The 24385-nt window shown below is 42.4% G+C and overlaps 1 protein-coding gene across 1 annotated transcript in view; it reads right to left on the bottom strand.

Annotated features, from left to right (window-relative positions):
* Positions 1–24385, bottom strand: part of ablim3 (actin binding LIM protein family, member 3) — a 276638-nt gene that overhangs the window by 203956 nt on the left and 48297 nt on the right. The window contains exon 2 of the mRNA XM_078231125.1: positions 4189–4329. Coding sequence (XP_078087251.1) covers positions 4189–4329 — 141 coding nt within the window. The remainder of the gene's footprint in view (positions 1–4188; positions 4330–24385) is intronic.

Raw genomic sequence — 24385 nt, 5'->3', positions numbered from 1 at the left:
GGAAAATTTACTTAACAAATATAACTTTTTGTCCTCAAGTTTTTCTCAAATACTTCGCCCCAGTTGCAATGCTTCAGAAGGCTGAAATGAAGATAAATAAGAAATGCACGACATGACTTTTATTATCGTTACTCGATCTTAGACAGCACATTCATAATGGGTGATGATTTCAATTCATCATCCTACAACAATCTCTCCTCTGGGATCCAGTATATCTAGTTTGAGATAAGACAGAGAAAGAAAAGAACTAATGATGCCCCTTGAGGATGGTAACAACAGATGGAGATCCTGAAACTGTGTGTTTGCTTGGAATCATCTTGTTTCCAGTTACTTTAGCCCAATGATTAATGAGGCAGCAGGAGGGAGTGAAGGCATTGGTGAGAAGCAAAGAGACCCAGAAATGTGGAAGTCCTATCAAATTGAATGACAGGATCACATCAGCATTTATTTACTTTGTTTCTAATCCAGTACTACCTTGCTTGTTGTGTGATTGAGGGGCGATTAGAAGGGACCTTATAAGGATATAAGTTCCCTTATGTAACTTTGCAACACTCCATTAACATATGTCTGAATAATTCCAGTCATAAATTAACTTTAATATTGTTAACAGAAGTATAAACTAAGGATCTGGATAAAGTCACCCAAGGTATGACATACAAGGGTGGATTTGGTCGACTCAAGATTGTATTTTACAGAAAAGTGGCTTAATTTACAATTTGAATAAGAATCAGTCAAGAGTGAAAACAATTCTGATTTTACAGACAAGCAAATGATCATAGAATCCCTACAGTGCAGAAGGAGGCCATTCAGTCCATCGAGTCTGCACCAACCACAATCCCACCCAGGCCCTATTCCCATAACCCCACATATTTACCCCGCTAATCCTCTGACACAAGATCAATTTAGCATGGCCAATGCACCTAACCTGCACATCTTTGGACTGTGGGAGGAAACCAGAGCACCCAGAAGAAACCCACACAGACACAGGAAGAATGTGCAAACTCCACACGAACAGTGACGCGAGGCCGAAATGGAACCCGGGTCCCTGGCACTGTGCCACCGTGCCACCCAACAGCCAATGAACAGCTAATTGACACATCCAAATGAAACAAACTTCTAAAGATACTTATGATGTGGAGGACTTTCAAAGTGGGTGAAATACTGGGTAATGTTGAGTTGATTTTCATTACTCATGCAGGAAAATTACTTTCCTCTCTATATCTAAAAGTTTGTTTGGTGAAGTATTCAGGAGCATTTTCCCATCCCCTTTTGCATACCCCTTTCTGTCTTGGACAGCTCTTTTTCTTTGTATGGTTAACTCTCCAGTCAACTACTTCGAAAAACGTTTGAGAAAGACAGAAAGCTGTTGGTGTTAGTGCGATCACTATCACTTTCATAGTCCAGATTGACTGACATTGAGGCTGCCAAGAGTAACTACCACACTCCAAGTTCAACTCTTATGAACACTGCTCATTCTCACATGCCAGGAAATCACCTGCAAAGCAACAATTGCAGTCTTACAAACAAAGCTACCACTTGTCTAAAGTATGTTTCCACCTTAGCCGTGCTTATCCACACCGGAGAGCATCTCCTGCTCCTGGCAAACAGTTTGAAGTTTGTGGAAAACTCAACCACTTTGCTTGTATTTGTCACTCATTGGCAAAAGCAACTACGAAGACCAACACAATAGAAGGGTGTTACACACTTATCACAGCAAAAGGGAAAGAGAGTGTAGCCAATGTAGAAACAGAAGAACCTGAAAATACTTCTGTGCTCTCTCTTTTGGATGCAGCAATCAACCGTGTGCAATGGTGACCAATGACTGCTCAGATGCTGATGCTCTCATAGATACGGGAGCATCAATTCAAAATCGTAGAACTCAAAACATTCAGCAAACTTTAAGATTGCCACATTCAACAGCAATGAGTTTAGTACATTTGTGAACCATCCAGGTTTCAATGATTGAAAAATCACATCTTGTTAGCCCAGCACTAATGGAGAAGTCAAGAAATTGAAAAAGTGATAGGTGCAGCTACAGCTGACAGCAAGAAGTGGAAGCAAGAATCGGGCTGCTTTCTTTGCGATTACAGAATGACTCCTCCATCAACTACTGTAAAACCTCCATCTGCATCCATCTTTGCACGTCCTCTGTGCAAACGTCTTCCTGACCTATCCCATGGAGCTAATGATTAACATGTGTGTGAATGTTCTAGAGAATAGGAGGATTAAATTAAAGGTAATGCAAAGTAAGACCTCAAATTTAGAGCTACACCACTAAAGCCAGGAGATAAAGTGCTTGTGAAATGTGATGGTTATGTTGAAAAGCAAACAACTCCTTATGACATCCAACCATTCATTGGGACTAACAAAAGGATCAGCGATCACTGGTATATGAGGTTCGCAATCCATCGCACAAAGCGTGTCATTTCTTCAAAGTGCTGAAAATACTGGGCATTAGCATTAAATCTGATTCCAAAATCGACATCTCAGATGAAGAACCTGAGTTAAATGAGTCCACAACTGATGTTAGACAAATTCCTACTCATGAGGGAAAACACCCACCATACTTAAGTGATTATGTTGGAAAGTGAATTGTTTACAGCTGGTAAACAAGTCTTTCATCTCATTGTACATGACGGGCACATTATTAAATTAATAGAAAAGTTACAATAGTGTTACTGATGGAAGTGAATATTCAAGTTATGCTAAAGTTTATTGTTTAAAACAGTTAGAAAAAACCTTTGAAACATGCTGGGGGTGATCGTGAGCCCCTGTTCACCATCCGCAGGAATGCTGGCGAGGGTTCAAGATCCGGCGAAACCCACTGGCGAATCTCACCAGCAAACTCATGATTTCGGACTTTCGCGGCCCCTCGCCGGCGATGTAATTTACATTTATTTTAACATATTTGCATATTATTAAACATCTCCTGGGCAGATATTCAGCCCTCACCATATTTTCAAACCGCACTGACATGATGTCATGGTTTAGAACAAGTTCCCCCGAGGAGAGGGACATATCCAGGTACTGCCCTGGCAATGCCCCCGGCACAGCCTCTTGGTAGAGTTGGCACTGCCAGGTTGGCACCATGCCCATGTCAAACTAGCAGTGCCAACCAGTGCCATGGGGCAATGCCAGGGGCCGACCCCAGTGGGAGCCTCATTGTGGGAAGGGGGATTCATTTCTTTGTGGTGATGATTGGGAGCAAAATGGCTGGGGTGGTTGGCGAGAGGGTCCGATGTTCCAGGGAAGGACAGTGGGGGACGTCACTGACTGTTGGGGGTTAATGCTGGCTCTGATCGAGTTGGGGAGTGGGGTGAGCATTGCTGGCTCAGATCGAGTTGGGGAGTGGGGGGCAGAGGGGCAACCGTGAGACCTCTGTGGTCGGGGGGGGGAGGGGGGGGGATGCGGTTATTGTTTGGTTTGATTGAACTTTTAAACATGGCGCCCCGATTTCAGGCAGCTGGGCTTTGCTGTTGTGTTGAGTCTCTGACCCTGTTACATTATGGCGTGAAACATGCCCATCTGTTTTTTTTTAGCAGAGCATGGTGAGATCTGGAGAGAAAATTGGCGTGTTTCTCTGAAAGACACACTTTTTCTTGTGAGAACCAACACTCTGCCATTTCTTGGTAAGATTTTGCCCGCTATATCTCTCATTTATTAAGAAGCGGAGGCTTGTTGCATTTTGAAAATTGCATTGTGCGTTTTGTCCACTTGAAGCTACAAAATACACATGTACCGACAGAAGGAGTGAAGAGAGTCTGAAAGAGATCGATGTTTTAACAGTACATTTTGTGGTTCTCTTTCTTTCTGAATGTGGCTGAATCCTACGGTTTCTGCCTTCGAACTTCATATCTGCCCTGTCCTCTCCTACACCACTGGCATCACGTGAGCTGGGTGAAGGCTCTGCCTCCGATAAAGCAGTAAGGAACTCTCAAGCAAGTCTGGAACTTATCCTATCTGATCTAACATCAAGCTATCCAGCAGCATTTCCATTGGAATTACACAGATTGTATAGGAATGACCACAAGTTTTTGACCAGCCAGAGGGTCACTGCAAAATAAAGCATGTTTTAACTTAAATGAGTTTCTTCCAAATGAACTGGAGATAAAACAGTTTTATTTTTAAGAATGAGTAAAAGCTTTAGATCTGTTTTACAAGATATTAGAAAGTGCATGAAGCGCTTACCTTGGCAGGTAAAGCATTTGACATGAAAGTGGTTATTATGGACCCGCACCACCTCTCCTTTGCATACTCCTCCACATCTGTAGCATCGGATGCTTGTGGGCACACCTCCCAGGCTGTATGAGTTCTGCTGATAGGGTACTGCTGAAACAAAACAAATAAATGCCAGTTAGGAACAGACTATGAAAAACACCGTCTAAACTTTCCAAAAATAGAAGCTTCATTAGCTTCTGCATTGCTTTGAATATTTACGTTTATATTGATGTGTAACTCCTATTGTTATATTCCTGGAAAAAAATGAAGTTAGTCAAATCATGGATTGCCAATGTTGTAGAGTTGGGAGATGAGCAGATTTATAGACATGTGCATGCAAAAAGCTTCATTTTTTTATGTTGGTGAGGGTGGGTTTATTAAGGAGTAGCATGGTAAGGGAAATACATCAAACAAGAACCAGATGCTTTCTCTGTGAGGGAAGAGGGACAAACAATAATTATTGAAAGGGTTAATAGTCACACAAGTTTAAAAATCACGTAAGCTGCAAGCTGAACCTCAGTCACACAGGGAAAGCTATGTGCAAACAACAGGTCTTGATTAAAGTAAACCCAGATAAGAGCCAAAGATGATTTAGTTGAACGATGTACAGCTGCGGCTCATTAGAACAAGGGACAATGGGAAGGGAGGTTGATATCCCATTGGTCAGAGATATAGCTATAATTTCTTGATGATATAATATGCACAAGTTTTAATTGGACATTATACCCTTATGTATGCATGATGTAACCTTAATCAATAACTGAGTGGATAGAGATAATTCCTATACTTTTATTTGTATTGTTAATTACTTGTAATCGAAGTTGAAACTATAATTGCTTATGTATTTCTGAATTTTTCACTCTAACTGGTCTGAATGACTTAAATTAGAGTCCTATAGTTATAGTCTTTAATAAAAATCATCTTGAAACCACTCCATGACTTTATCTGGCTGATTGAGGGGAATGATAGTTTTAAATACAACAAGAAAACCATCATGAACCCCGTAATAGATATGTACCACTGAGTTGCTCTTATGTAATGCATATCAATGCCTATTGTACTGCTGATAGTCATAGAACCAAACACTTTACTTATAATCTTAGGTTGGGATTACTGATGTTTATGTGGCAATGATGTGAAGGGTGAAAGAATAACATACAGCTTTTAATGAACATTAATATGCCAGTCTGCTTTAGAAATATCTATTTAAGAATATTTTGCTTTTGAGACTTGCAAATAAAAATATCCCAACAAGTAACAGGTAAATATGAAAGATCTTAAAACGCCTAAGGGTGAACAATCTTTCATGGAATTTATATGCTCTGCAGCATTTAGTTTTTATTGTATTACCCAGACTGACAAAGCCTCATGAAGATTAAGCGTTTTAATATTGTCTGAATTACTTTTGTATCTTATAATATTCCCAGTAGTGGCAAATGTTAGATACAATTAAAATAAAACAAATACAGATAATGGATGGAAAATGTTAACAAAAAAATAATACAGATGCCATGATGCATACTGAAACCAAAAGAGAAAATGCTGGAAAATCTCAGCAGGTTCGGCAGCATCTGTTGTAAGGAGAGAAAAAAACTGACATTTCGAGTCCAGATGACCCTTTGTCAAAGCAGCTTTGACAAAGGGTCATCTGGACTCGAAACATCAGCTCTTTTCTCTCCTTACAGATGAACACAAGTCCTCACTCACCTGATGAAGGACTTGAGACTCCGAAAGCGAGTGCTGCCGAATAAACCTGTTTGACTTTAACCTGGTGTTGTGAGACTTCTTACTTCATTTTTTTCACCAGCTTATACTCTGAGGGTGCCCAGCAGGGGCAAGGCGGATGGGCAATTAAAATTGCCCAGGTCACTATGCTGAGGTGAACCCACCAGTGACACAGATGTTGCAAATTTTCACCTGTTCTCTTAATCTAATGTTGCCATTCTTTGAGGATTGTCCTGGATTCCCTTCACATTGCTGCCAGCAATATAGCAGAAAAAAATCATGGGACAATTTAGTTTGTCCATTATAAAATATGAGAGGTCACACAACACGATACTCAGGCTATCGTCACACCATCTGTATATTCTGTGCCCGCGCGCCTCCCTCCACTTCACCTGATGAAGGAGCAGCGCTCTGAAAGCTTGTGATTTCAAGTAAACCTGTTGGACTATAACCTGGTGCCATGTGACCTCTCATCTTGTCCACCCCAGTCCAACACCAGCATCTCCACGTCATTATAAAATATGAGTTGTAAGAAAAAGAGATATTTGAAGGTAGATAGTCATATGATGAAATACCTAACAATATGTCTGACTTTATCTTGTGCAGGGACCAAGGAATCCTGTTGATAGTTAATTGGGTGCGTTTAAGATGCATGTCGGGTTCTGATGCTATCTTTGGGGCCCATCTATAATTGTTACTTGGACCTGGATTTTCATCATGTCTGGCTGACTCAGGAACCCTTTAAAATTGATGACGGGTCCCGATTGACACAATTCCCAGGTTTTCTGGAAAGTAAGTTCAAAAGATTATCCTCATGTCCCCAATGCCAATCTATGTCCCCACCCAAACATCACCTCACAGCAGCTCCTATGGTCCCTCATTCCACCACCAACCCCCCCCCCCCCCCCCCCCCCCCCCCGCAATCCTCACGTCAAGTTTTGGCACTTCCATGCTCACTCATCGCCTATACTCTGTATAGAAGCAATGAGCCTTATTAGTGACAATAGGTTGTGTAAAAAAAAAGCTTTAAACAAACTGCCATTCATTGACAACTTTCCACTACCATAAAAACCCTGGTTTTTACTACAGCTCAATAAAAATGACAATCATCTTAACCCTGTAATGACTCAATAGCTGAAACTACAAGTACTTAAAACCTCTCTCTTGTGTAAATAAAGGTTGTGAAATTGACAGCATAGATCAGAAGGCAGAGCTGTCAGTCAAGCATGTTTTCTTTGGAGCTCAGATATTATAGTACTCTCATGGATATCTGGGCTCTCAGCCAAGAATACATAATGGTGCGTGGTTGGGAGCTTGTGTGGGGGGCAGGATGGGTGTTGAGGGAGTGTAAGGGGCAAGAGCTGGAGGGTCTTTCTATTTTCATTTTAATTGAGGCAAAGTTCCATCAGTACCAAGGCGAGCCTTTGAAAGAGCCTGCCTCGACCTTCAACAGCTTCTGGGCTACCTCCGAACATTTTTCCTGGGTCAAATGACCTGACTTGCAGTCCAGACCCACTCCACCACCGTCACCCCCCGCCACCATCCCGCCCCCCCCCCACCCCCTCCTCACCCCACACACACACATAGATACACACACACTGAACAGGCACTTTCTTCCATGGAAGGCAAAACTGAAGCAGGAATTTTCCGACTCCTGCTACTCAACCTCGAGGATGAAAATCCAGGCCTGAGTGTCTCGAGCGGGAAATAGCAGTCGGTTCCCTGCCAGGTTTACCAGTGACAAAGTGGATTTGATCCAAGCTGAGACCCAAAAAGGTAAGTTTTTAAAAATGTTTCACTTCTATTTCGAGGCTACGAGGATACCTCCAAGAAAGCTTAGGTTTGCTGTTGCATGAGCTTACCATCTCCTCCTCCCCCCAGTCACAAGGTCCACCAAGGGATAGCCAATTTTTAAACTTATCTGGTCTCTGCAGGCAGCCTTCAGGCAGAAATTTAAATCCCCCGGGTCTCTGTTGCTGCAGCAGCTAGGCTCTGAACTAACATCAAAATCCAATTGTAGTTAAAAGCAGAGCTTTTAAATGACTTGTCATTTAAGTGTTTTTGGAGTCAATTATAAAAATCCGAATGCCCCTCTCATGCATAACATTTAATTGTATTGTACACATAAGTTGCAGATTATGGGAAAATAATATTCTTTAATCTTTAAATGTGATAGAAAAGTTCATTAATTTTCCCTGCGGTGCAAGTTTATCAAGTGGTCTATGTGTTATCAGCAGGTGTTGTGCATACTCATATTTCATTTCTAGCCACTATTGCTTGCAACACAGCCTGCATCCCAGGATATCTTTTTATTTTATTCATTCATGGGACATGGGCATCGCTGGCTGGCCAGCATTTATTGCCCATCGTTAGTTGTCCCAGGGCAGTTGAGAGTCAACCACATTGCTGTGGCTCTGAAGCCACATGTAGACCAGACCAGGTAACGACGGCAGATTTCCTTCCCTGAAGAACATTAGTGAACCAGATGCGTCTTTCTGACAATCGACAAAGGTTTCATGGTCATCAGTAGATACTTAATTTCAGATTTTTTAAAAAAGAGTTCAAATTCCACCATCTGCTAACAATATTCCTTAAAATAATATAAAGCAAATATTCTGATCCAATATCAACACAGAAATAATTACAGAAAGCTGACCGAACCATACAATAAAATATTCAATAAGTTTTCCCTTTAGAATTTCAGAGCAGTGAAGCTTAAAGCACAAGAAGTGACCATTTGACCTGTCATTCATTTCCAAAGCTAGCTCCTAAATTTGTTTTAAATTCTTGTGAGTTTCCTCATCAATATAAAGTCCAGGAAAACAACCCTTTTGAAATTTCCATTGAAACATTTTCATATGGTTTTCCAGAGACTGTTTTATAGTTGAGGCAGAGACAAGATCAATCATGATCGTATTGAATGGCAGAGCTGGCTCAAGGAGCTGAACTGCCTACTCCTGCTACTAGCTGTTATGATCTTATGTTCTTATACATGGCTAACATAATTCAAAATTATACTTTGCTAGCTTTGCATACCTTTCTAGCACTATCTCAATTGATTTCTGATGCTAAGGATCACAGTTACTGGATACATTTTCATATTCCTACTGATTACTAACTGGAAACTGCATGGTAATTGCATAACCCCAACCTTTTAGACAGAAGTGTCACAAAATAAACCAGGTCAAATACATTAGTTATGGATAAATGCACTTAGGGAAAAAAATATATACCTCATGCACACTGTGATGACATTTGATGAGAAACTGCAAGAGATCTAGGAGCAATAGCAGAGTGGGTCCGTACGTCATCCAGTTACCATAAAACAGCAAGCAATGTTGCTAATGCTGAATTGAATAGCTATTAGAATAGACTCCAAGTCAGAGGATGTGATTGTAAAACTGTACCACACTGATCAGGTTGCATATTCATTATTGTGTCCAGTTTTGATCAATGAGGCACAAGGTAGATATTTGTGTTTTGGAGGGGTGAAAATAAAATCTCCAAAACCGACTATCAGAGAGGTGAATGAGGAAAGACAGTGAGACATGTTGTTCTGAGGTTTATAAGACTATTCTGAGGAATCTGTTTGCACACTTCGACTAGATGGCTGGCGTGTGGATCAGATTAACACCAACAGCACAGAGTTCAACCCCTGTTCAGTGCTGGGGTAGATTCAGGGCCTGCTTCCTCACCCTACCTGTGTTAAAAGGAGTAATGGAATCAAAATAAACTTGCATTCATTAAGAAAGGGTGGGATCTTATAAATGTTTAAATCTCCAACAACATTTATAACATAAATGAATGAGATTCCTCACTTTCCCCTGTGAATTTTCAGTGTCAGAGAGGGTGACTGGCAGTAATTAACACATAACATAATATTAAAGGATACTCATATGGAAATTGACAAGAATTAGCTTTCCAGTGTAAGTTCAGTTCATATCTACAGTGTAAATTCAGCAACCTCATGCAATTCAATGCATTTTAATAATGAGGTAGATGGCTAGATATCACTTTCAGGAAGCTAATGGCGGGGAGGCACAATTCAGACTGAAACTTTTGAAATTTTCAGTTTAACTGTACATTTATATTAATAATGGCAAATGCCATTTGCCTTATTGCTATTTTGGCAGCAAACTATGACCATCAAGTTTGACAGAAGCAATGAATTCTTGGGGATTATTCAGCAGTTGCATTTCATTTGTAACTTTTAAAATGTAATCAGAAATCAGTATGACACAGTGTTAGTCTATCGCCTAGAGCTTTACTGTCATATACCATACCATCACCAATTAATTCAATATACCATTTCTCACAGCATCTGAGCATTCTCAAAGAACGTAGCATAGATTTAACTCTAAATTATTCATTGCAGATACAATTAATTTATCTGCAGCGCAAATTGGATGACATCTCTTGCATTCAGAATTGTGGTGTTTTCCAATTTGAAAATGAAGCCAACACTTTCTACTGTACAATAACAGTAATGAGTATTCTGTTTCATCATTAAATGTAAGACGGTGGGCCTGATTTTACCATTTTGAGTCTAAGGGCCTGATTACTCTTCCCTGCAGGGGCAAGAGAGCGGGAGAGATGGCTGTGGCTGGTAGTGTACCAGTGATGGTGTATCCCTTTACAGGCCCAGCTTGGTCCTTCTCCAGTGTCTCCTCTTGGACTTCTACTGATCTTGTAGCCGGTTTTCATGCGGATCCACTGTGGAATTGGCCGGTTCTGCTTCATCTTCTTCGCGAGGAATTGCTTCAGCCTGAAGGTTTTGCGGGATGGCATGGCCGCACGTCCACTCCGGCAGGAGGGATTCGTTCCTCCGGTGAGGAGGAGGGATCACCCGCAGAGTGGCGGCGGACCCCCCTGCCCCCTCCCTCCCCACCGATCGGCCGCAGATCCCCCCCCCCCCCCCCTCCGGCTGACCAGAGGATGATCTGGGTCCCCCCCCCCTCCTCCCACCTCCTCCACCCCCCCCCCCACCACCCCCCCCCGACCAGAGGATGATCTGGGTCCCCCCACCCCCCTCCTCCTCCCCCCCACCATCGCAACCAGAGGATGACCTGGGTCAGAGGGCCGTTGCAGGATCTGACCCCGCTCTTCGGAAGCTGCAGCGATGACTTCAGAATTTTATTTTGCAGGTCGCTTACAGTGCGGATGCGGAACAGGCCAGAAGATGGTAAAGTGGGATTTGGCGGAAGGCTTGGGCGCGCGGCTCATTAAGTCGATTTAAATGCATGCAAATGCATTTAAATTGTCGGGCCGCCCGATTTGGGCGCGGGCCGGACCCGCCTCCAAATCGGGTATCGGTAAAGCCGCGATCTGCTCGGAATCGGGTGCAGATCGCAGTATAGGCCCGACGCCCAACTTTACCGCGAGTTTTGGTAAAATCGGGCCCGGTGTCAACATTGGGAAATCACAGTTTGCACTCTGACCTAAAACCTGTGTTTGTGACATATATTGGCACTGTTAAATTATAGTTATATGAGCAAAATTGCATTGCACAACTCCAGAGAGAATGCCAAATATTTTATTAAGTGTTTTTATTCTGCTGCAGACCTGAAATGATGCAAATACACTGCGGAATTACAAAGCGGTTTCAAATTTCTCCTCCTTTTCGTTGCGAATTCCATGTAATTTAGTGGTTTAACTTTTAATTTTAGGAATATAACTTTCAGGTTAGGGATCAAAGTATTAAATGTAAGTTAAATGGAAATGCTTAGCTGAGGAAATGGTAAACAGATCCGGCGTGGTTACCATTCGGAATGTTTATTTAATTAGGTCAGTATTAGTGGGGAGAAAGCTTAAACAATGGACGACCCATTTCTAGGCTTGTGACATAGCCAGGAGGACTACACTTCTCTCAGTAAAATATTTCAATTATTTATGCTGCTCCCAGATGGAAAGAAGCTAAAAGCAGTTTGTAAACAAAGAATTTTTTTGGTAGTACCAGTAAGTCTGAGGAGAAATGTCCTGACTTCATTAGAAATTTGAATTATTCATGCAAGGCTCAGAATCAAAGGGTTTATTTTGAAACTAAGAGTTAATGTAAATTTCTGTTTGGAACATCACAGGTAAGCCATGTTGCCATGGAGGTATGTTGCAATGAACTATCCTTTTCTGTAGGGTTTATCTGTGCATTTTGCTTACAGTGTTAAGAGGTTCACCTTTGGTCTTGTGTAGTTTGCAATTCACTGAGCAAAGAGATTGGATTACACATCTGTACAAAAATGATTTTTATTGGATTAGAACTCTATGGTACATCTTTCCAGTTCATGGTACATGCAGCAGCACAACCAGTTAGAAAAGCATTAAGGAACTTAAATTACTAGCCTTGGTTATACAGTTTCTTTCCTTTGCATTTCAACGTCTTACAACTGATCAAAACTCTCATTCGTGAACCATTCAAAAGCACAAGATTCAAGGGTTTCCTGATTCAATTGATTAGAACCTGAAAATGAAGAACTGGTGTTTCAATTTACCTTCACCTCCTCCAGCTGAATGATTAAAACAGATATAACTTGCCATTTGCAGTGCCAGTTAAACAATCTGCATAAATAGAAGTCAGGCAACTCATGTGTTAGATGGTATGTATACCTTATATATATAATTCTGATAGGTAAAAGGCCCTTTCACCCAGTAGCAATATTCTAAATTTCTAAATTCCCCTATTTAGCCGAGCGAAAATAAAAGATAAAATACATCTCCCTCATCCTTCATTTCTCAGCTTTCAGTCTTAATCTCCTGAACCAACACCTTATTCTCCATGTTGTCCCTCTCGATCTGTTGTTTCTTAACAGCTATTTCTTAATTTGGTCTCCTTCTCCCTTCTCTGGTTATGCATTAAGAAAGTAGCAATGCAACAAATGAATTGTACACTTCATAACATCAACCCTTCTATTTATAGCTATGTTAATGACCCGCTTTATATATCTTCTAATTTTCCTACATCAACTAAGAGCTCAGAGTGGACTCAAGTGGTTATATCAATTAAAGTATAGTTGCTACAACATGGGAAGAAAACTAACACAGATTATGATTAACTATGGCAGTTGAGTAAGAAGATCTAGCCTGGGTGCCACTGTCATTGCCGTAGCCAGTAAAAATACTGAATCGTGATAGCCATTATCCCTTTGGTGCATTATATGTGGAGCTACATGATCACTTCAGTCACATCACATGTAACACACCACTCTCCTGGTGTCACACAGGATGTATTTTAAAGATCATCAACTGTTTGATTTGCATGCTATAGTATTAATAAATCATTTTAATTTTTGTAGCTCACAAGCTATTTTTCAGATTGGGCAATGGGTAAATTCAATAAGAAGGATCAATTTTTATTTTAAAATAAAGTCTGGTTTTACACTCAGGATTTTTTCTGATAGATATCTGGAGTGCAGTGTTCATCAGAGGTAGGGTGATGAAAGACAAAAGATCCATGTTATTCTCAAAATTCTCCAAGTCAACTTTGACAAAGGTAGAGGGGATGTGCTACAAAGAAATGGAGAGGAAGGAATTGTTCTAAAGCATTCTGACTTTTACTCCAAGTAGTGAACAAAGTGAAATAAGAAGCTCCTGACTTGTTACTTTCATGGGTGGGATTTTCCGGCTATGGTCGCCCCAAAACTGGAAAATCCCGCCCAAAGTCAGCGGACCTTTGCATGGTCCACACCCCCCCACCCGCCAAGATTCCCATGGCGGGCAGGACGGGAAAACTTGCCCCCATTGTTTTTCAGATGTATTTTTTCCTCTTGCACTCCAGAATTTAAGCTATGGGCTCAGTAGCATTGATGTGGAGATGCCGGCGTTGGACTGGGGTGAACACAGTAAGAGTTTTAACAACACCAGGTTAAAGTCCAACAGGTTTATTTGGTAGCAAATACCATTAGCTTTCGGAGCGCTGCTCCTTCGTCAGATGGAGTGGATAAGCGCTCTCAAACAGGGCATACTGACATACAAACAGGGTATGCCCTGTTTGAGAGCAGATATCCACTCCATCTGATGAAGGAGCAGCGCTCCGAAAGCTAATGGCATTTGCTACCAAATAAACCTGTTGGACTTTAACCTGGTGTTGTTAAAACTCTTACTCAGTAGCATTGACAGAATACTACATTGTCAAAGGTGACAGATTTCAGATGAGATATTAAACCAAAGTCCATCTTGCCCTATTCAGAACAGAATAGCTCCTGTGGTACTATTCAACAAAAGAGCAGGAGAGTTCTACTACTGTCCTGGCTAATTGAAAGTATTTGATAGAAATAAATATAAATCCGACAAGATTAAAACTGTTCATCTTCGTGAGACTTTGTCAATCTGGGAAATTCAATAAAAACGAAATGGCAAAGAGCAGATAAGCACCACAATGGATGGGGTTAAGAATGAACTGTTCACTGTGCAACTGAAAGCAATTTTAAGATCTATAATGGGCCAAATCTTCCAGTTGCTGGTCGTCAGAGGCTGGACGTACAACTAAAGATGTGCTTCAGGAGCTTGTGTAAGTCCTGACATACCTACCTACTTGGGAATTGCCTGGGAAGTTTACTCTGCTCCCCTGGACCCTCTGTGAATGTCTGAGTTGGGCAGGTACCAAGGAAATGTTAGTTAAAACCTGGCTAACTGCACAACTGACCCACAATCAGCACTCAATATCTCTGACTTTCCTCTGACCTCCCAACCACCCTATTATCCCATGACCACCTGACTAACACCCCACCTGACCCGACTGACCCTTTGACCTAACTATCTCTTCCAACCATCCAGCTGGCTCCCAACTAGACTATCCCAAATCTGACAATTCCCCTGGCCGTCTATACTCCCAAACACATAGGGCAACACGGTGGCACAGTGGTTAGCATTGCTGTCTCACAGCACCAGGGACCCGGGTTCGATATCCGGCTTGGATCGCTATGTGTGCTAAGTTTGCACGTTCTTCCCGTGTCTGCATGGGTTTCCTCCGGGTGCTCCAGTTTCCTCCCACAGTCCGAAAGACATACTGGCTAAGTGCATTGGTCATGCTAAATTCTCCCTCAGTGTACCCAAACAGGCGCTGCAGTGTGGCAACTGGGGGATTTTCACAGTAACTTCATTGCCGTGTTAATGTAAGCCTACTTGTGACACTAATAAATAAATTTAAACTTAAACATGATTACTCCCCGACCTATACCCTTGACCTGACTTCCCCTCCCTGCCTGCCTGGACTACATCCCAGTCCATCTAGCCAACTCACCCACTTATTCACCCACTCATCCACTCATTCATCCATTCACTAACATTCAAATTGGATCTTTAAAATTACCATATGGCAGCTAGTTCTATATGGGGCGAGGAGGGAGGATGACAGTGATTATCACTGCTGCCCCACAGCACCAGGGACCTGGGTTCAATTCCAGCGTCGGGTCACTGTCTGTGTGGAGTTTGCACATTCTCCCCATGTCTGCATGGGTTTCCTCCGGGTGCTCCGGTTTCCTCCCACAGTCCAAAGATGTGCAGGTTAGGTGGATTGGCCATGCTAAATTGCCCCTTAGTATCCCAAGATGTGTAGGTAGGGTGGATTAGTCATGGTGGATGCATGGGGTTGCGAGGATGGGATGAGGCGGGGTAGGGCTGGGTTAGACACTCTTTCGGAGAGTCGGTGCGGATTCGATGGGCCAAATGGCCGCCTTCTGCGCACTGCAGCAATTCTGTTATAGAGTCATAGAATCATAGAGGTTTACAGCTTGGAAACAGGCCCTTCGGCCCAACTTGTCCATGCCACCCTTTTTTTTTTAAAACCCCTAAGCTAATCCCAATTCCCCGCATTTGGCCCATATCCCTCTATACCCATCGTACCCATGTAACTATCTAAATGCTTTTTAAAAGATAAAATTGTACCCGCCTCTACTACTATCTCTGGCAGCTTGTTCCAGACACTCACCACCCTCTGTGTGAAAAAATTGCCCCTCTGGACACTTTTGTATCTCTCCCCTCTCACCTTAAACCTATGCCCTCTAGTTTTAGACTCCCCTACCTTTGGGAAAAGATATTGACTATCTTGCTGATCTGTGCCCCTCATTATTTTATAGACCTCTATAAGGTCACCCCTCAGCCTCCTACACTCTAGAGAGAAAAGTCCCAGTCTATTCAGCCTTTCATTATAACTCAATCCATCAAGTCCCGATAGCATCCTAGTAAATCTTTTCTGCACTCTTTCTAGTTTTCTGTTCTGGGGAGGTTTGTGCGGTTGGAGGGGATGTGTCCAGTCTTCCTCCAACTCTGCTCAGCTCTGACGGAGTTTCCCAGGGATTCTGCACGTTTCTGTGAACGGCGAGATCAGGAGACCCCCAGAGGAAATGAGTCGAGGGAATTTTCTGGCAAAGCAGCAATCATCGATCATCATTGCTGCTTTGACCATCTGAGTTAATATTTACTTATTGTTGGTGAAGTGACTAAGTAAAGGTCAAACATTTTAATTTGCATATCTCAAAAGCAATATACTTTCTCATACTCCAGTTAAAGTTGAAGAGTTTAGATGGTTCCAACTCTCAGCAAAATAGTGACCATCCCCACTCCTAGATAAACACCCGACACTCCCACACTCCAACAACCAACCACCACCCAGCTACCATCCCAAACCCCAACTGCCCCCGTCCAATTGTTATCCCATCCTCTGACAGTGATTACCACTCCATGGAAGGTTTGGCCACTGGTTATTATCACATTGCTGCTTGGGGAAGTTTGCAGTTCCCAAATTGGTTGCCATATTTCCAGCATTACAAGAGTAACTAAACTTCAAAAAGTACGTCATTAGCTGTAAAGCACTTTGAGACAACTGATGGTCATGAAAAGCGCCATCCTGTATAAATGCAGGTCTCTGTACCCATATTTCAGGTGCTTGCTATCTTTCAGTGTTAACTCCACCCAGGAAGTTTAGGGCTTAAGTTCCACTCACGAAACTTGAGCAGTTGTCTAGACGGTCCCTTCAGTGCTGTATTGAAGGAGTGCTGCACCTTCAAAGTGTTGCCTTTAGTACAGGACGGTAAACTAGGTCTGGTCTCTCGGATAATAAAAGGTTCCATGGTATTAATCTGAAGGAGACAGGGGAGCTTTTTCCGGTACTCTCGTCAATAATTATCCCTTAACCAACACTGTTGGAACAGATAATTTAGTCATTTATCTCATTACCATTTGTAAGTCCTTTCTGCATCTGTCTCCTACATTAGAATAGTGTTGAGGTTTCAGAAAGTATTTCATTGGCTGTGGAGTACTTTGGAATGTTCTGAAGTTATGAAAGTTGCTAAATAAATATAAGCTTTACTTTTACTGTGGTGACACAGTGAGGGAGTGGGCCAAGAGAAATACTTTTTAAACTATTACTTTCAACTCAGAATGAAATGTAAATATAGCGGGACCTCATAATTACATCTCTGTAATTAGAAACCTCTGTAGATGCTGAATGGCTTAACTGTAAAAGTAATCAGTAAAGATATTCCGCTCAATTTAAGATGAGTTATACTATTGAATCCTTATGGGCAGAATTTTAAGGATGGTGAGAGATTGGCAGTCTAAAGATTGAGGCTGGGCAGGAAAAGCTATTAAGTGGTCACAAATGGTATTCATCACTAACAGGATATAGCTGTCAAGCCAAAGAGTCATCCGTCTCTCACACAAACCACTAATGTGGGATATGAATTTCAGTGTAAGTGTGATCCAAGTATGTATGTCCCAACTGCTGGTGACTCTGGGCAAAGTACAGATCATAGAACATAGAACATAGAACAGTACAGCACAGAACAGGCCCTGCGGCCCACGGTGTTGTGCCGAGCTTTGTCTGAAACCCAGATCAAGCTATTTCCTCCCTATCATCCCGAAGTACTCCAAGTGCCTATCCAATAGCTTCTTAAATGTTCCTAAAGTTTCTGACTCCACTATCCCTGCAGGCAGTCCATTCCACGCCCCAACCACTCTCTGAGTAAAAACCCTACCTCAGACATCCTTCCTATATCTCCCATCATGAACCCTATAGTTATGCCCCCTAGTTACCACTCCATTCACCCGAGGAAATAGTCTTTGAACGTTCACTCTATCTATCCCCCTCATCATCTTATAAACCTCTATCAAGTCTCCTCTCAACCTCCTCCGCTTCAAAGAGAAAAGTCCAAGTTCCCTCAACCTTTCCTCATAAGACCTACCCTCCAAACCAGGCAGCATCCTTTCCAGTGTCTCCACATCCTTCTTATAGTGAGGTGACCAGAACTGCACGCAATATTCCAAATGTGGTCTCACCAAGGTCCTATACAGTTGCAGCATAACCCCACGGCTCTTAAACTCAAACCCCCTGTTAATGAACGCCAACACACTATAGGCCTTCTTCACGGCTCTATCCACTTGAGTGGCAACCTTCAGAGATCTGTGGATATGAACCCCAAGATCTCTCTGTTCCTCCACATTCTTTAGAACCCTACCTTTGACCCTGTAATACACATTCAAATTTGTCCTACCAAAATGAATCACTTCGCATTTATCAGGGTTAAACGCCATTTGCCATTTCTCAGCCCAGCTCTGCATCCTAGCTATATCTCTTTGCAGCCTACAACAGCCCTCCACCTCATCCACTACTCCTCCAATTTTGGTGTCATCAGCAAATTTATTGATGCACCCTTCAGCCCCCTCCTCCAAGTCATTTATAAAAATTACAAATAGCAGAGGACCAAACACCGATCCCTGTGGCACTCCGCTGGTAACCGGTTTCCAGTCTAAAAATTTTCCATCCACCACCACCATCGTATCCTAAAAGCCTGTGCTTGCAACATGAAAAACACAATGTCCAACATTAGATGTGATTCTGCGATCGGATAGTATTTGCAGTGTGCTATTAATTACACTGACAAACCATTTAAGATTGTCAGTCGGGCTCACAGTGTGGCACAGTTTGCAGACAGAAAGAACATGTAAACACATTGTGCCTATTTCAGCTGAACAAAGTAAGTGATAGCCATTCGCTGGTTCATTCCACAGGGCAATGCCTTAACCAATTAGAGTCAAGCTGCCTCCAAACAATTCTTGGCAGTTAATTGGCAGTCACCATCAACTGGCGCATTCTCCACAGCAACATCTCTACCAATCAGAGTCCACTTGCCAACTAAGCAGCACTCTCTTCTCATACAGCCGAAAGTTGTTGTTTCCCTTGACAATGGTATTCTTCTGATTATCCTGAAGAATGCAAGATGAAAAGCTTTGAAAAAGTGTCTTTTTTCAGCAATACATAAGTTCTCTACTCCTGTATTATTAGCTGTAATGTTGAAGTTAAACGCTGATCTTGGTCAGCACCAAAATGTTTAGTTTTCCAGGATTAAGTTTGTAAGTGATATCCTCCCTATATCCCAAAGTATGGGTTCTTCCATGTTTCACCAACCTGTTTCAAAGTGTGAGTTGTTGGTCTCTAGAATATGATCTGATTATGTTTTGTGGTTGCTCTCAAATAGTCTACATCGATATGGTGATTTACAACTGTGTTCAATGCATTGAAATTATGACAGTTGTTGCTGGATATGCATCAATCATCAACATGACACATAGAATCATAGAATCCTACAGTATTGAGTCTGCACCGACCATAATCCAACCCATGCCCTATCTCCAGAACCCCATTCATTTACCCTAGCTAGTCCCCCTGACACTAAGGGGAAATTTAGCAAGGCCAATCCACCTAACTTGCACATTTTTGGACTGTGGGAGAAAACCAGAGCACCCGGGGGAAGCCCACGCAGACACGGGGAGAGTTTGCAGACTCTGCAGTGACAGTGACCCAAGCCGGGAATTGAACCCGAGTCCCTGATGCTGTGAGGCAGCAGTGCTAACCGCTATGCCACCGTGCCACCATGATTCATAACAAGATACATCTCATTTTCAGGTATAGAACTACTGGAAAATTACATTTGCTTTTGTTATCCTATGTGTGTACAGCTGAAAAATAAATTCTCAGTCAGAAACTAATATTTTTATAGGGTGCAAAGATTGCTGTCACTGTTCATGACAATGTGTTTAGTAAGTATTTTTGTTTTATTATCTGGGTGTCAGTTAGCATGTCAGCCTTGGTTCAGTCATTGTATTCTCACCTCTAAGATAATGGACTAAAAATTGGAACTGTTAGCAGGCATGGGGAATACAGTTTGCAATTGTCCTGCAACTGATGGAAGTGATGCAGACAGCACGCAAACTTTATGGTGTACACTTATCTCATGATGGTGATTTGTGGCCCGGGGCTAAATGTGTTGCTGAGTGACTGCACGTTTTACAAGGAGCCCAGGTTCAAGTAAGGCTAGCATCAATTAAAGCTAGTCTGCCCTCCTTAAAGCTGGCTTAGGGGCTTGAAGTGGCTGTGAATGAAATACTGTGGAGGATGAAATCTGGGAAATGGGGTAACAGGCCAAAGAGAGTGCTCCCAGCTTTTCAGATGCAGCACTGGAGACCTCACTGAGAATGGAAGAAAATGTTTATCTTTCTTCGGTGGTCTAGGTTGCCCTCCAGAGAAACATTTCGAAGAGAATATGATTAAATAGACACGGAGGTAAGTGCAAGAAGTCTGGAAAACGTTCAGTGGCCTTACCTAAATGGTCAGGGTCAGTGATTTAATCTTCAAGTGCCATCTCCAACTCATTGCACCACTAATCTCTCACGCTGTTCAATACACCACATCTCCATCATTCACACGTCAGCAACTCCTAGCAATCAGAACTCGTGCTTAACATTTATGCATCCCATTTCATCCTCACACACTTACCACTGCTTCAATCCTCACACCCACAGCTTCCACATGCTTCCAACTATTCAGCTATGGCATCACAACACAAAGACACATTGTAACATACTAACTCACACTCCTCTCTCTCTCTAGCATGAAAAGACGGGATATAACAGGAGGCAGGAGCAAAGAACCAGCAGAAGACAGACACGATTGCAGCGAACAGGAATAGCTGATTCTCCCAAAAAATTGGCAGGCACCAGTATTCCAGTACCCTTCACTGCCACTCCATCATCCAGCCAGTCCAGACTATGGCTGCCAATGCTGAAGTGGTACAGTCTGAAACCAGACCCTTAACGCCCATGGTATCTGCAAGGCTATCCGCAGTCTTCCCCATTGAAAGTCAGCAGCCTTTTGCCAATTATGCTGCAACCATTAGGGTAGGGCTGCATAGGAGCACAGAAGGAAGCAAAAACATCTGCTGGGCAAGCATGAAGTGGAAGTGCAAGAGTGGATGCAATCCATTATTGAATATATTATTGCAAGTGTTGTTTGAATATAGTTGGTATGGAACTGTTGGTTTGTCGTGTTTCTTATTTCAGAATTTTGGTCAAGAGGATGCTGTGATGGTCCACAATACAGGGATGGAAACGTGGGAAAAATGGATAAGAGGTGATCTGGGGACCTTTTCAGGGGAAGCAGAGCCTGATGAGTGCCCCTACAATGAGAGCCATGCTGCAACTAGAAGCATTATGAAACAGGTAATCAGCATCGTGAAACAATGGTCCCATTACCTACGTACATCTGGAGGAACCTCATGGTACTTGCTGTAAAATGTCTTGCCATTTATGGTGCTCTGCATGGACAGGCCTTCCATGGTGATAATCGATGTCTCCTTCCTTCCTCCTCCTCCAGTGTTGGCTGTCAAGGCCCTGGAGCAAGGGCAGCACCTTCATGGTTGCCAGGATGCAGCAAGTCTGCTGTTGCAGGATGCTGATGATCTGCCCCAATGCTTCTAGTTGTAGCATGACTCTCATTATATGAGTGCTGCCATCATGTGGGCGGGTATCGGAGCAGAGTCCTTAGTCACTTGTCCAGCAGGTAACCCTTGTTGCCAATTCTGATTCAGTGCGGTGACTCATAGATGGTGAGGATATCTGGCTGGCACATAATGAATGCGTCATGGCCAAGCAAACCAGGCATTCATCAACATGATTCTCTCTGTATGGCTGCATACGAACAGCAAGTTCATAGAGTGGTAGTACTTGCTTGGGTTCTGATATATCTTCCCCATTAATATGTGGGGCACTGTGCCATTGGGAATCTCACAAGCTTGACACAGCCATGTGCTCATTCCTCTGGCTTTCTGTCATGGGAGAAGATAATGAGGTTCCCTCTCCATCTGTACAGGAACTCTATCAGTTCCTTAATGCAGCAATGTACAATGAACAGTGACATGTTGGAACTGTTGCATGGTCTAGACTGGAGGTACCCAGTGGTGTAGAAACTGAAGGTGATGGTGATTTTCACAGCTGCAGGTAGAGTTGCTCTCTTCCTTCTATGGGATTCAGGTCCAGTTAGAGAGGTTGACACAGTTCAATCACCACATCCTTAATGTACTGCAACCATTTCAGACACTGCTCCTGAACGAGATGGAAGTTGGAGGAATGTACCCTGAAGACATTTAGTGACTATGACCTATTGAGAGCTTTTTCCACATTCACTCTCTGCTGCAGTGCTCCATCTTCATATCATTCTGCAACTGATGAGGAACTGCAACAATAACTCCCAAGGCTGGCAGTAAGTTTGCTGCTCAGGAACCTGTTAAGTCCACACTACTCCTTCCAAAGTTCCAGCAACTTTTCCTTCTGCCTAAAAGAACTGTCAACTCCCCAAAACACAATACAAAGTGCTTCTACTAAAGTCACAGCAGCAAAGAAAACCTCTCACCTGAAATTTGGAAGCTGATCTCTTCAAATGGCATTCAGACAGAGCCCATAGGCAGCTGAAAGCATGTTCAGCAGTACACATACAATGAAGGACTTTCACAGAAAGCTATGAGCTTCAAACTGCACAATCTGCCCAAGCTGCATATTTCCAGCACATGCATGGGATAACCACCCTTCCAACCATTGTCACTGGTGTGATCATGTTGGAAGTTGCCAAGCTCAAAACCCCCTCCATTCTTTTTGACTGCCTACTCCCACAGCAGCAAAATCAGTGATGCTAACTCTATACAGGAGTACATAATCTAGGCTGGCACTTCAGCTCAGTGCTGAGTGAATGTTGCAGTGTTAGGGTGCCATCTTTTGCAATTAGACATTAAACTGAGACTCTGTCTGAACTGTCATAATAGAGACCTTATTTACATTAACAAGATTCCTGATGCACATTCAATAAAGCTAGGGTTGCACAGTTGCAGAGATCCAAAGGAAATTCAAGGGCGTATGATGTTAAGTAGACCATCTTCTGTCCATTTCTCCAGAGCTATCATTATAAATGTGACAAACCAGCAATCCACAGGTACACATTCCCTGATGCAACGTGGTCCCATTCTGCAGGCAGCACATGGGATAATGATCCAAAAGATAAACTCAAAAAAATGGTATAGTAAAGTCATTAATACATAATATTGTCATATAAACTGTAGTGACTCTGTTATTAAGTAGAACATTTTGGAACTGGGATTGTTTTATAATTTGGAAAGAATGTCAAGATTCCTTGACCCATTCATTTCCAATGCATGTTGATCCGAAAATTAGGTTGGGGTTTGTGCAGGGAAGTTAAGGATGTATCTGAGGAGATAGAAAAGGACATGGACAATGAGCTAGATAAGATAAACAAGTGTGCAATGGAAAGAAAATTTGACAAAGATATGAATGTGAAGTATTCCACATGAGGAGGAAAATGGCAACATATATAGCACAGGGATGGCATTGAATTAAAGTTGAGACAAAAGGACATCCTCAAGATATATAGACTTAGGATACTTCAAGTACTTTTCACTTTGAAGCAGCAAATATAACCCTGGAATACTGTGTAATAAAGCAGGACAGTGAAAAATGTCATGCTTTAATGGTACAGTTCTCTGGGCATACCTCACCTTGAGTATTCTGGTCACTTTAGCTCACTGAGAACAAAGATAATTTTAAACACTGGAGATAAAGTGAAGAGCCATGGATTGCAGGACTGAGTTGTGAAAAAAAGTTGAAGATCTTCAGCTTTTCAAACTCGAAAGGTGGTGATAGAGAAACCATCTCTTGAAAGTACATCTGGTAGCAAACATACCAAATTAAGGCAGGCAGTGGTATTGTCACTAGACTAGTAATCCAGAGACCCAGGGTAATGCTCTGGGGACCTGGCTTCGAATCCCACCATGGCAGATGTTGAAATTGAATTCAATAAAAATCTGGAATTAAAAGTTTAATGATGACCATGTATCGATTGTCATAAAAACCCATCTGGTTCATCAATGTCCTTGAGGGAAGGAAATCTGTCATCCTAACATGGTCTGGCCTACATGTGATTCCAGACCCACAGCAATGTGGTTGATTCTGAAATCCCTCGGAGATGGGCATTAAATGCTGGCCCAGCCAGCGATGCCCACATCCCATGAATGAATTTTTAAAAATAAATACATGACTAAGGTGGGATAGGCTCAATCTGGTACAAGTTAGGAAGTTACTGCTAACACAAAGAGTGACTAAGATGTGGGAT

This window comes from Mustelus asterias, chromosome 16 (genome assembly GCF_964213995.1).
Source record: "Mustelus asterias chromosome 16, sMusAst1.hap1.1, whole genome shotgun sequence".
NCBI lineage: Eukaryota > Metazoa > Chordata > Chondrichthyes > Carcharhiniformes > Triakidae > Mustelus > Mustelus asterias.
This window is presented reverse-complemented; position numbering and strand designations above follow the sequence as displayed.